The following is a 16151-nucleotide window of genomic DNA, read 5'->3' on the forward strand; positions in this document are numbered from 1 at the left end:
TTTAAATGTTAAACTCGATAATGTAAATTTCCTTTATCAGTTTTATTATTTTTATTTGAATACAATCATTTTGGGATGGATTGCTAGGGACATATTTGGATGGGAAAAATGTGAACTACGGAGATCTGCATACTGGCCATGATAATTACAAAATATGTCAGATTTAGTAGAGATATAAATGGGTAAAGCTGCAGTTTGGGCTTTCATTCACCCCTCCTTTTCCTCTTTGCTTAGTTATAATTCTGCAAAGCACATGTGAAAACACAGTACCTGCTGTAGTGACATTTTACATTCATTTTGAACATTTATGAGTCACTTCACTAGATTCACATGCTCAGTCTCTCCTGCCTAGGTATAAGATGATGAGCAATTGGGCCCAGGAAGGCAAGTAATAGAGCTTGCACAGTTTCAACATTCTGTGCACGTGCAAAACGAATAAATATTACATCTTTATGATATTCTTCACTGACCAAATCTATAACCATGAATAAACAGATTCAGATCCCATCGAAGATAATGGCTGGCCAAGAGAGTCACCGCAGAGATGCTCAGACAGACAGCAGATTCCATTGCCACAAGAAAGTCTAGCTCATCGGGATTTGTGCTATAATTTATATTTTAATTCAGTAATATTTCATTTCTTATGTCATTAAAAATAGCAGCAGTAGTATTAATCCAACATTATTTCCTAGGAGCAAATGGGGTCTCCCTAGAGACAAACACAAACTAATTACCTATGTACAATATGTTGACTGTTTAGAATACATAATTATATTCCCTAATTTTTGAAAGATGAAAGAGTGCATACGTATACATATTAGTATATCTCTGTGTGCAAGAGAAAGGAAATCTTGTGGATAACTTCCTACAAATGTTAACCTATCTTTTTATTTTACTTGATAAAACGCAAGAGTATCATTATAATGCAAGAAATGACTTTGTTGTTAGTACAAATACTATCGCCTTTCATATTTCTACTACTATTGAAATCCTCTCCATGTTTTCATGAGTAATAGGATATCTTTCTCACTATGTTCATGAATACAGCTCAGTTCAGATCTTAATTCACTCTAGTGAAAGAAATTATTCCATTCAGTTTGAAACTGGTCAAAGCTCTTCTATACTGTTTAGGAGAGGCAAAAGAGTACTTTTTATGGGACCAGGATCTACGCAGGAAGTAGGCAAAGACTGTTTTAAGAATGTTTTCCGCATTTGCTAAGAAGAGGTTCCCATGGAAATCTAATTCAGCTAATAGCTATGCTACCATTTTGGCAACTTGCCTGCTTGGTGAGGAAATATCATTTTAAAGGGTTCCCATAGAAAGCCATAGCTTAAATCTGTACTGCAGAGTGATGGTGTCCACTGATGCCCTGAAGCCCTGTGTCCTGCCAGTGCAGCATTTGAGAACAAGTGCTTCCTTGTGGGGCCTGGGAGCCCTGCTACAGTGAAGCAGGGCTGGAGACGGGGAAGGGAGCGCTCCTGGGATTTTATTCTCCTTTGTCACAGGGTTTATCGTAAGGGGAAAACAACTGCAGCTCATGTTTTGTTGGATTTGGGTGGGTTTGGGGGGTTTGTTTTGTTGGGGTTTTTTATCTCCAGACCTACAAAAGAAGAACTAAAAAAAAAACCAACCCAGAAACCCCTCAGTCCTTTGAATGTAATGAAATTATTGTAGATACATGTATGTGAGAGGGAATTTTATAGTGGAAAAGAAAGTCCCAGCTTCTCAATTCAATGCAAAATTGTGCTTCTAAGTCAACACACATTCTGCCATCTAGTGACCAGAAGAAATTGTACTGACCAGCTGCAAGTGTGACGAGAAACCCCAAGTACTGCTACTACTGCATATTGCACTAGTATCTTTATGGGAGAAACTATAGAATGGGCTACGAAGACATTAAATGTGCAGGAAACTTCTTCAAGCTCCTGGAAGTCTGCAATTAATCAAATCTATTGAAATCATTCAATAGCTCAGTCCAAAAATTAATTGAAACAAACTGGTTCTTTATATATTTCTATAGGCCTCTTTCTTCCTTTCCCCCTCTGCACTCCCTCCTTCCCACCGGGGACTTACATCAGCATTTTGCATAATTTCTGGGAAAAACGATGGTGTGCTGGCACAGAGAGGATGCCACGCTACTGCACGTGAGACAGTTTGCATTAATGCACGTTCTGACTGCAAGGCCTTTAATATTCATTCCGTAGTCAAGGGTAATTGAAAACACTCATTTGACTATTTACAGTTCAGGAGTGGATAGGATCGTATGAAGAGCACTGCCGGAGTGCTGTGGGTGAGAGAGTAAAATGACAGTGGCTTTGGGAAATCGACTGCCTCTTCTTGCTTTTAAGGTTCTGATCAGCCTTCAGGGAGCTGCTCACCATCTCACCTTCCAGGCGGCTCAGTACAAGCCGAGGATGCTCAGTAATTCTCAGAGGTTGTTTTACGTTTTATACGCCCTGAAGGGATAACCCTAAAGGTCTCAGAATCACTTTTTGAGTTCAACAGTTCATTCGTGCAGTCGTCACCAACTACTATGCTGAAAAAGGCTTTTTTTAAATTAAGGCCAGCGTGTTCTGTGCCATTAATAGCACAATTCATAGTAGATGGTACACCTATAGCCAGATCAATACATTTACACTGTGAAGTTCCCATGAAATGTGACATAAAAATAACCATAAGAGCCAAACCAACATGGTTTATAATGTCATCTGATGACTAGGATATATATGTAAGAGGCTTACAAATATTATTAAACAGCCTAGGCATAAAATCTGTTTGACACGTACCTTAACTTTAATGATTATCCACTTGTCAAAAAGCAAAGACTAGCCATTGGTGAGTAGAACCTTGCAAAGCCGGTATTTTTCTTTTGTGTTGCTGAGTCTTCCTACTTTGCATTTTTATACTGTTAACAGATGTTTTTTCTTCTTTGTTCCTACAGAGAGCACATGGCACCTCTCTTCTCTCCTAAAAACGTACACCTACATTGGCCGCAAGATTTTAGCTTCTCCTTTAAAAACTAAAAAGGTTACTCAATAGGACTAAAAATTCCCATAACATAACATAAAAATAAAGGTAAAGCCAATGGGACTACAGATAAGAGTTGTTGTAAATAATACTCAACTGTAAACTTTGGAATTTCAGAAATCATTGTTATTTTTTTTCCACTCCTAGAAGGCATGGAACTACATTACATGCTTCAGAGTTATATGTAAAATGAAATGACAAATCACATCCATATTCAGATATATGCATTGCTAAAATACTTTCAAGTATTGATCCATTGTGTACAGCTGAGGAGAGAAAGAATATGCATCCTATTGCAGGAAACTGTTGTGCTTCCATAGCCACCAAAGGACCACTGACAGCAGGATAAATTCTTTTATCAGATAACTACACCTCAGATTTTCTACCACAAATGTTTGGAATATGTTATGATTTGTTATAAGTCACTGTCTGGTTAAAATGATCCATTCAAGGTTCCCCATAATGCCATTTGCTATTTACATTTTGAGGTATTTCTCTATGAGTTTTATTATCGTGCAGGTAGATTATAGCATTAACAATGTAATAAAAAGCATTAAAACCTTTCATGTTTCCAGGTCTAACTTAGAGTCACACTGGCGATTTCTGGATCAGGCCACGTACCTGTCTGCTGCTGAAATGATTCATTGTTCCTCTTTCTTTAATGAAACAATCTGATTAATATCAATGTTTGAGGTAAAAGCAGAGAAGGACTGTCCTGTTCCACCCACAGGAAAATTAGGACAGGCATCACCAAAAAATTCTGTTCAGAAACGAATGTCTGCAAAAATACCACCTTCTGGGTTAGAAAACCGATTTTCAGCAGCAAGAACTAGATAAGAAGAGTGAGAATGAGAAAAATTCCTTTACTCAGAATCTCAGTTCAAACATCCAATATTATACCCCAGACATCAGGTCTTGAGTCATGCTGACTTGGCCTTGCAGGACACTTTGACGGCAGATGCTGTCTAGAGTAAGATGGTTCCTATCACCTTTCCCACACAAACAGGTCCTTGAAACTGCTGTGCCATTTAGTCATACTTTAGGCTGCCTTGGGTTAAAATGCTTTCCCAGCCCAGAAAGCATTTAAACACTTCTCCTCTGTGGAGTTTTGAGGGAAAACAAATGCATAGCTGGTTCATCCTCTGCATTCGTTATTTAGCTAGGAGCTGAAAATGGAGAAAAGTTTTATTCTATTTAGTAGTTTTGTAAACTACGGCAGTCATTTAAGTAAGGTATTTTATTACAAAATGCTTCTTAAAAAATGCATTACTGTTGAGCTTCTTAGATTAAGCAATTTTGAGAGCACTGTTTGTACTTAGACGCAGAAACTGGACACTTCTGATCCCATTATGAAAATGTACTTGACCCTTATTTTTCTTTTCTTATGAGGCCTGAATTTTAATGAGGCCTTAAAGCCCTCACCCATGCCAGTACGCTGCATTTCCTGTTACCACTTTTGTTCTCATGTGGCATTTGGTTAAATACTTCAGCTGAATATGAAAATGAGAGCGCTGCATAAGTCTGGTTCCATTTTTTGACAAAACTTGTAAAGAAGTATTTTTATCTTTGTTACGAAGCATTTATCTTTTATATATATTTATATATTGCCTCTATAAATGTGTAATATATCAAAGGGAGATTAGTTGAAAAGTGCATCTCAAAGACCATTAGAAATAGTTGGAGTTGAATGTGTAAATTAAAAATGTGTTGTTGCTAAGTGGAAAAATGAAAAAGTCGAGGCACGATTAGATCCTGCATCAACGACTTGTATTTTATTTTGCTTGGTGATATTCGTGAGTAACTCCATCCCTGTGAATGGAGCTACACCGGGTCTAAACCCCAACCTTGAAAACTGATCTCCCAGACTTTCCTTTGCCTCTTCACCAGAGGTCTCTGTCCTGCAGGACACTGCACGTGCCTGCGCCCAGCAAGGGATGCTGCGGGACTGGGACCGGAGCATTCACCGCCTCCCTGTATGCCTCTGGAAAGCCTTCCTCTAGCAAAGGTCTCCCATTATTGCACTCTGTTTGTAACTTCAAAAATAAAATCAAGTCTTCTGCAAGAATGGTGCCAGGTACTCTAAGCTGCCTGAGAAGCAGGCAGTGCGCAGGCAGCAAACTCAGAGCAAGCATGCCTCGCTCTCACAGCCTCTTCAAGGGGAAATCTATGTAAAGTCTCGTGTCCTTCACCATGTTGTTTATTACAGTTTAAATGGTCATCTGCACCGCACCTTGTAAAAACGGTAAAGCTATAATTCTAATCTTAGTTTGCATTAGAATACTGATTGTAAAACTTGAATTACAGAAAGAGATTTCCCACAGAATAAAAAGCTATCTTAAATCAGAGGAGCTGTAGAAGAGGTGTCTTTCGTAAAAATATATTCATAAAATTTTATAACACAAATATGCATGTATACACGTACATATATGTATATATTATATATATGTATGTGTATATATATAATTTAATTATCTTTATATGTATTTCTGGGATGTATTAAAAATGTTGAATGTTTAATTCTCAAAATATATTTTATTAATTAGATTTTCAAATATTCTCTTTAGAATGCAAACTGCATTGCTGTTCTCAAATGAATAATTAAATTTATATTTTAAGTGGTGCCATTAATGAATATTTACAAAAAGAAACACTAATTTGGAGAAATATTTTAATAATTTACTAGAAAGGAAGAAAAAATATCTCTACTGATTGACCCCTTAAAATACATTTGCCTTTTACTACATCTTTATTCTAAATAGAAATTTTAAAATGTTTATTTTATTGATTTATCGAAACAATGTGTTTGCAAATAATATTTATTAGTAGCATTTACATCTTATATAATGTTTTGCATCTTTTGAGGCAGGAAGGTAAGTTTTATTATCTTCATGACTTTACAAATTGGGGAGAATTTTGAATTTTGCATTTGCAAAGTAACCTTCCAGCAGAAAGGTATTTTTTAATGTTTATAGTCCTAGCGCTTCAGACACCTTCTGCCTCATCAGAAAATTCATGTGGTTGTAGTTGAAGTAGCTTCAACGTTAACCCGTGGTTCCCAGCATGGGCTTCCTAAATTAAAGTCCCAACAGAAACTGAGTATTTAGCACCCATATGTGTGCGCCTGGGAGGACCAGAGGGAACTGTGCCGAAGATGTAGCAGTCCCTCTGTGCAAAGGACCCTCCACATTTCATCAGAGAAAGGAAAAATGGAGTCGGAGGTAGAGGGCTCAGAGGCTTGCACAGGACCAGAGAGGGAGAAGGACAGCAGTGACAGAATAAAAAATCAAGTACTCTTGTCTCCCACACTCTGGGCCTTTATGTCATTGATTTTTACGTAGATGTCCCTATTAAAATCAATGGGGACTGCTTTTTAAATACTGAAGGCAAGATATAACCTAGAGTCTTTATAACCGAGAGGTTTCAGAAAGGAAACAGTTCACAAACACTTGTTCTGCTGGATTCAGCCTAAAAATTAAGCAGTTCGTTGGCTAAATTATTGTTTCACATTGCCACCATTCCCAAAGATGACTCGTTATCTCTGTTGAAGGCTTCGTCAGCCTGCAAGACAAGTGCAGAAATAGAAGTCCTCTGGAGGAGCAGCAGGCTCTGCCATACAGCAGCAATGTCTAACACTGTCACAATAATTTTCTGGTGTGGTTTGCACTGATTCGAAATACAGGAATAAAATGTCTGCATTTGAATTATTGTTTTTGTCCCATGTCATACAGCTGATTTATAGTATGTGTCACTACATTGAATGTTGGTTCATACGATAAAATTATGTTTGAAACTCTGCAGACACAAATTTAAGTATTTATTAAAAGCTGAGTGTAGCAAAGTTAAGTTGATGTTAACTGCCATGATCACTTGCCTGACTTACCAGCAACTTCCAGGTATGTTTAGGAACATATTGCATGAGACAGTATGTGACTTTTGAGAAATGTCTACACACAAGCTTTCATAAACCTTTATTCTGTCTTTAGAATTTGGAATGATGGGAGATCATACAATTAAAAGTCAGCGACCTCGATCTGTTCATGAGAAAAGGGTCCCTCAGGAACAAGCTGATGCTGCTAAATTTATGGCACAAACTGGTAATACATCAGTTACATTTTTCTATTTACTGTTGTTAATTTTAGCAAAACCACTGCATGTTTCCATAATCTTTTGCTGCATATTTGTCAGTTTTCTAAGCTGATACTTTTTTTGAATCATTTTTTTTTTCCACCAGTTAAAGTCCATAAATAAAGTAGCTGAGAATTAGGTAGATCATACAAAAACGTGCGCTGTGAATGTGGATACTGAATTGTTTAGTGTAAGTATGAATTTCTTTAGTAGTAAAAGCAGTCTCACACGTACAAGACATAGGGCAGCTTACTGTGACATATTAACTTTTTTTCCAAAGAAGATGTTAAGAACATGCTTCAGAATTTCTTTATAAATAGACTGAGGTCTAATCCCAGCTTTAGGCATTTATCAAATTAATTAATTACTAGGGTGACTTCAATGCGCATACATTCAGCATTTACTATCTTTGGCCCAGCACAACGCTCTATTCTCTAGTTTCCAGATTCATAATTGCTAAATGAAATTGGCCGTAAGTAGTTTTTAATTGGATGTGCAAATTATCTAACAGGTTTTCATCTAAAACATATTTTCTAATTTTGTTTGAGCAACTTCATCTTCTTTAGATAAAGATACCAAAATGATATTAAAACCTAGAGCTGAAATAATTACAAAAAAAAAAAAAAAGCAGCCTGTTTACCAACAGTTACCACAGCAGCCTTTGAGGTCAATGATAAAATTTCAGTGGTGAGTTGAATTAAGCTCTCATACACCAAAACTACTGACCATTGTGACATCGGTAATGATCTGTGTATCTGTTGGTAAAATCTCTTTAATGGTTCCCTACACACTCCATTCCAGTAAGTTACTGTGCTGAAAATCTTGTGCCCCATAATTATTGTATGGATTTGAAACAACTTACTCTGTATTCCATAGTTACTAACCTAGAAAATATGCCTGCATCAGTCATATGTAATGCTTCCAGTTTTATATTCACTTTAGTAAAAGAGCTATGATTGCTTCTAGTTACGTTGCATGTTGACTTCCTTAGCAGTAAGGTGCTTTACTTAACAGATTTGCAGAAATCAATTATTAAGTAATCTAAATACATGTGTAGCCAAGTAGTGTAGATCTGTCTGGTAAAGAATTTAGAAGGGGAAAAAGTCCGTTTCCCTCCTATTAATCTATAGGACTACTTTTATGGCTAACTCCCAGTCGATACTACTGCAAGCAAACGTAGTGGAAGAAGGGAGCCTAGAACCCTCTTGGTCTCCACGCAGTTTTTGTTTAGGCAAGTAGAACTTATTACTTACATACCTAGCTCAGACTTATAATGTTAGTTGCTTACTACATAGAATAACACCTTTGCTTTTATGCTGCTTCTTGAATTCATACAATTACTCCACAAAAAGAAGTAAGATGATCTGGTTTATTTTCTCATATAAATCCCTAAAACTTTCATATTATCAGGTAAAACTTGTATTTGATAATTTGTAGTCATGCATTGCAGTGCATCTATTATGGGTGTTAGAGAACTGCATTATAAATGCAGCACTTCCTATACCATCACCTTCTGATAGATTGTGTGTGTGGAGTGGGAGATGAACGTTCTAAATTATACAGGCTTGGTTTTCAAGGTCCTGTTCTGAAAGCATGTGAGATGTATCAGCAGAGCATAAAAATTTACATGCCCAACTTTGAGGAAATCTATATTTTACGTACTGTAGGTTAACACATTTTAAGTAATACTGCGCTCTTTTTGGACATACTTACTAATTTTCATCTCTTCTTCATTTTGATTTTCCTTTTTAGTGATCATTGCATATTTTCTTCACATCTAATGCATTCATTTGCTCGTGATATAATTAATGTGATATCTTCTTAAACTGATTCATAAGGTTTTTCCTAACATATCTATCTCATAAATTTACCCATGTATTAAGAAGTCTAACAGCCTTTAAAGTAAATGGATACTGAGTTTATGAGGTCTTTTACATTTTAAACCTGTTTAATATTTTATTTTGTGTAATAATAATACAGATGAAAAAGTGCAACAAAATGTTTGTATGGTTTAAAAAGGCAGAGAGATAGGAATAGAGAATTGTCCTGGAAAAGATTGATGAAAAGCATTTATTACTTTTAGAATAGTGGACTTAATCCACTGAATTTTGCTGGGAATGGAAGATTTTTTTAAATGTGGTATTAAAATATGCATTTTCCTGTTTGTTTGTGAGTGATATGAGGCAGTAAAACATTGTATTTAAAAAAAAATAATTGTATGAATAATTTATTGTCCTATATTTGTCATTTTATGTGTTTGGATTGATCCTTCCCTTAGGTGTTATGGGATTTAGAGAGTATAATACAGGTAAGTGTTACACAGATCAATGAGGCCTTCTATACAGTAAGTTATGTTTCCTCTTACATGTCAAGCAGCAGGGGAGAATAAGAGCTTGGTAGCTTGCCAATAGTTAATTGGAGATTGTAGGTTTAATATGATGACACAAAAATTTAAGAGTTCTCAAGTAACTGAAAACTAGAAGGAAGATAAGAAGTAGCCCTCTTGAAATTTTCATTTCAGAAAAGAAAAAAATGGAAAAGAGATAAAGAAAACAATGGAAGATGTATTTGCAGATTACGTAGGCAATCTAGGTTTATTCTAGAAAATGAAAAGTCTACATTTGCTTAAATTAAAAATGGTTAACTAAAAATGGTATGACATGTCTGTGAAGATGTTTTCCACTTTTTAAAGATTTTAAAATAAGTAATAATAATAATACTGTCAGCAGTACAAAATACTCTGAAAATTTAAAAATTACCAAAAAATCATAATGCGTTGTGCAAAAGGAAGCAAAGCAGCTGGTGAGATAAATTTGTTCTTTATTTTCTCTGATTTCACTCTTTTTTGCACACTACATCATGTTAGTGTGGAGGATCTTGCTCCAGCAAATGTTTAAGACTTCTACCCTTTAAGTATGTTGAAATATATTGCTAGATTCTGCCTTTTGTGAATGGACAGTACATATATACTCAGAACTTTTAATAATTAATATTCATTTCAAAACTAACTCAATACAATCACATTTCTTAGTATCATGTTACTGCCATTTTTCATCATATTCTAACTTTTTATCACTTTAAGATATCCAAAATTTAAAATTTTTAATACTTCATTTCTGTATTTTATTAGTCATGCACTCTCACCATGTCTGTGTTGGATAATGGATAATTTACACTGAGTATATATGACTGTTTTACATGATGAGGAACATCTTGAGAAACACAGCTTTGACTTTGTCTGCTGTTTGACCTTTCATCTAAACCATTTTAACAAAGGCAAAATCAAACTTCAAACATGTAGGAAAAGACAAAAATTATTAGCCTGGAAACCCACAGAGATACAAGTATTTTTACCATGTGCATAGGGCTTATAGTACATATTGTATAATTGTTACCGCCTAACTAGATATTACCTATATTTACCATATTATATCATCTAACCTGAACCCAAGCCATGCAACGACTTAATCAAAATGTTAAATTCATATCAGAAAAGTGATTAAAAGAATAAAGAGTGCTTAAATTTCTCATTTTTTCACCTAACAAATAAAATGACCACAAAAATCACTTTGGTGAATTTTTGTATGTAAAAAAATCTCATAATTTTGTCCTTGTCCATAGAAATTGTTAGAATTGTATGTAGTTTTATGAAAAGCAGAAGGATTTGTGTGCTAATTATCAAGCATTCTGTCTTGTTACCGAATAGGAAGCACAATTTTTTTTAAAGCGTTGAGTAGCCTTAGAATTGCTTCTTAGAGGACTAGCAGAGAAAAGCATTTTGCAAAGGTTTCATGCTTGGCCCCTGGAAACAAAAGAAAAAGAGCTTCGTCAGATGCTTGCTACAAAAGCACGGTTTCAGGAAATAGTATGTCATTTACTGCATTCTTGGAAGATAGCACGAGTCTTCCTGGTTTGCAGACATTCCCTTGATTGCAACCACTATCAATACTTTTGGAAGACTACAGGTATATTGAGATAACTGAAATTTTAAGCAAGCTCTTCAAGACTGAAGGTTGTATCATGCCACTGATTTTAAAGCACAAAATCTCATTTGCTTCAAAAAGGACTTAGGTCTAAAGATCAAGGGTATAATAGAGGTTTTTGGCGTGCCATTTTATACTGATTTTTAATGGAAGAAAGTCAACATGAATCCATAATTATTTACTCAAATTGTTCAGTGAGGTATATTCACATTATTTTTGCATCTGCTTTCTGAGAATACTCCAGGGATCCAGTCTTCTGAATATGAATGCCTTTGGGATAGGAATTCCGGAACTGTGTATATGGCTGTTCATGGAAACTAAATGTAAGCATTCTTTCCTGAACATCCATGCAAGAAGACTTTATGCATTACTTGCTTTCACAAAAATAGAAATCATATAATATGCTATCTCTCAACAATAAAAAATTACACTATTCAAATGTGTCATATTAATAAATCACATCTGACAATTTGAACGTAGTGGTAAGTACTCTACTCAGTAATGAGGTCTAGCGCATCCGAGAGTTTAGCACATGTGTAGGTCAAAAGCAAGGAGCAGATCTGTGCAGTAAATGATCAAACCAAAGTTCCCATCCCATAGTTCAGGTTAAAATTTGGTAAGCAAAGTGCTTCTCTTTGCCAGGGAACTGCTCTCAAATGCTAGATGACTCTCCTCTGCTGAAGAAAAGATAAGAAATTAGGGGATTGGTTTGGGTTTTTTTAATCAGAATTCCCTTACTGGTAGAGTTCCTTAAACTATTACCTAGACTTCGTTCAAGAATGATAAGAATAAATATTAGAGAAAAATCCTTTGCTATTATATAAAAAGAGTTGTCTATGCTCTTTTAGCATTCTGAGAGCAATGTTGTTTCTAAAATGTTGAAGGGCAGTAGTTCTCATAAAGTAGTAAATGATGCTAAGCGATCAAAGTGTTTCCCTCTGACAGGCGTTATGTGACTGCAGCATTGTAGGTGTCTTTATTTTCTATTCATTGCACATTTTCACAGCTGCTTTACTCCATGAACTTTTAAATATTTATTTTGGTGTGGTACTTTTTTCTTTGATTTATAGGAGCAGACGATAATGAGCTTCAGAAAAAAAAAAAAAAGTCTCATTAATACTTATGTCTCTATTCATGTTTGTTTGTTGTCTTGAATACAGGTGAATCTGGTGTTGAAGAGTGGGCCCAGTGGAGTACGTGTTCAGTTACTTGTGGTCAAGGGTCGCAGGTGCGAACCAGAACTTGTGTATCACCTTACGGGACACACTGCAGCGGCCCTTTAAGAGAATCAAGGGTTTGCAATAACACTGCCCTCTGTCCAGGTAGTGTTAGCAGCCAATAAATAAAATTGTGGATGTTTTTGAACTGTATAATGATAAGAATTTAAAACTATATCTTTTTTTTTATTATTATTTTTAACATGAATTTCATAAGGGCATATCAGTTAGAGCAGTGAAGTGTAATTCTATTCAGCTGTGAAATTTTGTCGTGCAGATTGTCATTTTTACTTTCAGAACAGTCAAGATATGGAACAAAAGTCCCTTTTTCTGACAGTTTCAGATTTTTAAAAAATGTCTATATTGTCTGATTTTCACGCAGAAAAGAGAAGGCATAGTGTGAGTACAAAATACAAACTAGGGAAGAAATGCAGAACATCAATACATTAAGAAGCAGAGACTGATTAACAGGGTGGGTTAAGTTAAGATATATTATTCGACACTGCAATTGTTTCGCCATTTAGAGTACTATCTTCTAGGCAATGGGCCAGACAATGTTCTCTGCAAAGTAATGCCTTCATGGACTTGACTTTACATTGTTCTGGCAAGAAAGGGCAACAGCTACCCATCAAAGGAAGAAAGATCAGACAAAAAGTAACTCTCTTACATCTGACACAAGGTAAAGGTCATCAGTATCTTGCATTACAGTTTTCCTACTCCTTTTCTCTCAGACATCTGGACAGAGTTGGAGTTCAGTAGCAGTTATACACTAAGGAGAAGAGACAGGCATGTTTGAGTTAGTTGCTGAAAGGGCACATCTCGTTTTTTAGACTCTACCCGTGTATCTGATTAATCTGGGATGGGAAGCAAAGGGGAAGGCATATGCCCTGCAACTACATTCATTTTCCTCTGCTGTGTCTCAAATGCAAAAAAATTATACGCCTCCCTTCAGACGCAGAAATTCCTTAGCTCTTTGTAACATTTGATCCCAAGAGGGTGGTGAGCCATCTTCAAGTTCTGGGGAAGCTCACTCCATTTTTGAAGTAAACTAGACTGTCATACTCAGAGAATCCCCTGGAATTTATCTCAATGAGTAGCAGTAATATGTAGAATCAGACTCTCACGTTGTTACTATATGTTGAAAATTATCCAACAGGAAGGGCACACATGATCCCATCACAGTTTGTGTATCAGCATTATAGCCATTTAGGGAACCTCTGTAACGGAAAGCAACTTAAAAGATCGTACCTAGATAAGCCACCATTGTAATAAGAACTTCTGTCAGCATCTAATGCTTTACTACTGTGCTCTAGATAAGCAATTCACATGGGATTTTCTAATATTTCATGGTAGAAACCCCCAGGCAGGGTTGAATTCGATCACTTGTAGTGTTTCCATACAAAATGGCAGCTATTTCTAAAAAGGTTAGGATAGCTTACATTCTGCCAGAGGTGGGATATATTGCAAAAGAACTCTCAGCTTGAAAGTATAAACATAAGAAGTGGGGGGAAAAAAAAAAAGAGAACTATAAAAAAAAATAGCAAACCTTCCAAACAATCAAAGATAGAGATTCCTTTGAAAGTGCATTAAGCATGAAAACACACAGTCCAGCACTCACAATGAGATGCAGTTCTGCCTGCTTTCTTCCTCATTTTGTATTACCTAAGAAGAGGCAAGGCGTTTAAATCACCTCATTTCACAGAATTTCATCTTCATTCTCTCCAGTAAGGAATGAGAACTTTTCATATAAAACCAACCAAACAAATCCCTGTAATGCAAAAGCCAAGGTAATTAATCTGCTGTCAAAGTAAACTGGAAAAAACTTAATTCTTAAAAATCACATTGTCTAGTAAACTTCTAAACAATGCTCACACAAAAAGACTGCCCCATGTTTCTCAGGTCACAAAGGAGCTCTGTCCTTACACATGAAGGGGTGTCCTTACGCACTTCAGGGTATGGCTTTTGTTTCCAGATACCCAGCATGAGTGATGGCTACCAATTCTCACTGGCTAACAGTGATACTGCCAAGATATTTTCCTTTTCAGATCACCACAGCTGATTCTGATAATCTTTATGTATCTTGAGTTACCTTTCCTAAATAATTAGTCTTCTGGGCTTAATCTTGCATGTTGTTTCACATAATTACAATAATCTTATTAATTTATGTTGGTCTCTGTCTGTCTACAGGGTCACTACTGTGTGGCAGTGTGCAAGATTACCAATTTAGAAATGTGCTTTTCCTAGTCACAGCGCCATTAATTTTTCAAACATCCCTTTAATTACAAGCTTAAATATCCTCTGCCCTCATTATACTATGTATCCTGACTCAGAGAGTTGCATAGTTCAGGATTATCCCTGGTTCATGCACAACAAAATGCATAGTTTGTACACAAATATAATTAAAACACGTTTGACGAAACAATCCAAACATATGCATACATAGCTGGGATCTGGCCTATGTACCCAGACCTGTACCACTCATTCCATACAGCTTTTGGACTGTGCTGACACAGCAAGATTTTACATCTTAGAGCATAAATTAGAAGCAATAACCGTACAAAAATAACAGTGGTCTCTCCTTGTAACCTACAACTACGAAATCTACTGGGGCACATTCATTACATGTTTGCATGATTAGTAACAGGGAGGGGGGAGCATTTTGAGAGTTGGAATAATGTTTCCTAATCAAAAAGTTGCCCCTTCAAAATAAAAAGTATGCAGAATGGCCTACTGCGCTATATTTCAAGCTTCTATCCACAAGTTTCAAAAGAACCTGTTAAACTTGAAAATACTAATGCAAGACTTCCAGAGTATTTTCATCTATTGCCTTCACATACTCCCTTTGTTGTCCAAGATACTTACTGGGATGCTAGGGAATACATTTCTCTGTGATCTCACTGTCCTGGAAAATTTTGAGAATGGGATTCACTAGCTTCATGATTTTATATATATATATTTATACACACACAGATATTTATATAAAAGTATTGAAATAAAACCTTAAATTTCAAAATAGTACTCCTAATAATTCAGGTAAAATCATGAAGGAACCATTATTTACATAATTTTTGGTTTATTTATATTTGTTCCAGCCCAATACTATTTCAGGGGCAGGAGTCCATTAGGTTATTCAATCTGTCTTGGAATGAAGAGTGCAGCATAGTAGGCAACAACACATAGTTCAGGTAACCATTATTGCTACTGGTTCTTTTGCGAGCAAGGACATCTCAGGATCCAGTACTGCAGTGCCACTGATTCATTTCAGCTTAGTAGATCATTTCTAACACAGCTAAAAATTCACAAAGAAAGAACATGAATTTCCACGCCTGTAGATCATCTCAGTTAGTTTCTATTTCTCCTTCGCCATTGCCTTCAACACCTTTTACCACAAAATTTAGCTGAAGATTGGGATTTTCAGGCTTATGGATAAAGCAAGACATGGCAGAAGCCAGAATACCCTAAACCATTTCAAACATGTCTATGCTCAGAAGCTATATTTTGGCTGGTGTGATATGCTTACTTATCTCTGTTTTTTTCTCAGAGCTCATTTCAATGAAGTTTAGCCATATCGGTGAAACATTGCACATTTTGATATATTCCGTGCCTGCATGGTATACTAACGAAATCGTTAGAAATTAGCCCTGTCTTTTTTAGTTCCCATAGCTTTATTGTTAGTAATCTATGGTCTGGAAGTTCAGGCCCTCACCTGAGAGGAAGAAAATAAGAGAAAGGAAAACTTAGGTTTATAATTAGAGAAAGACACGACAGCAGTAGAGTAGCTGTATGGCTTAAATGTGA

The 16151-nt window shown here is 36.0% G+C and overlaps 1 protein-coding gene across 7 annotated transcripts in view; it reads left to right on the plus strand.

The window, feature by feature from the left end:
* Positions 1-16151, plus strand: part of ADGRB3 (adhesion G protein-coupled receptor B3) — a 475142-nt gene that overhangs the window by 187097 nt on the left and 271894 nt on the right. For 4 of the 7 annotated variants that reach the window (XM_054821234.1, XM_054821235.1, XM_054821233.1 and 1 more), the window contains exons 3-4: positions 7012-7122; positions 12297-12458. In XM_054821234.1, coding sequence (XP_054677209.1) covers positions 7012-7122; positions 12297-12458 — 273 coding nt within the window. Of the gene's footprint in view, positions 1-2996; positions 3077-7011; positions 7123-9436; positions 9462-12296; positions 12459-16151 lie in introns of those variants that run through there. The other 3 variants (XM_054821237.1, XM_054821238.1, XM_054821236.1) reach the window with 3 other exon arrangements.

Source organism: Grus americana, chromosome 3 (genome assembly GCF_028858705.1).
Source record: "Grus americana isolate bGruAme1 chromosome 3, bGruAme1.mat, whole genome shotgun sequence".
Taxonomy (NCBI): domain Eukaryota; kingdom Metazoa; phylum Chordata; class Aves; order Gruiformes; family Gruidae; genus Grus; species Grus americana.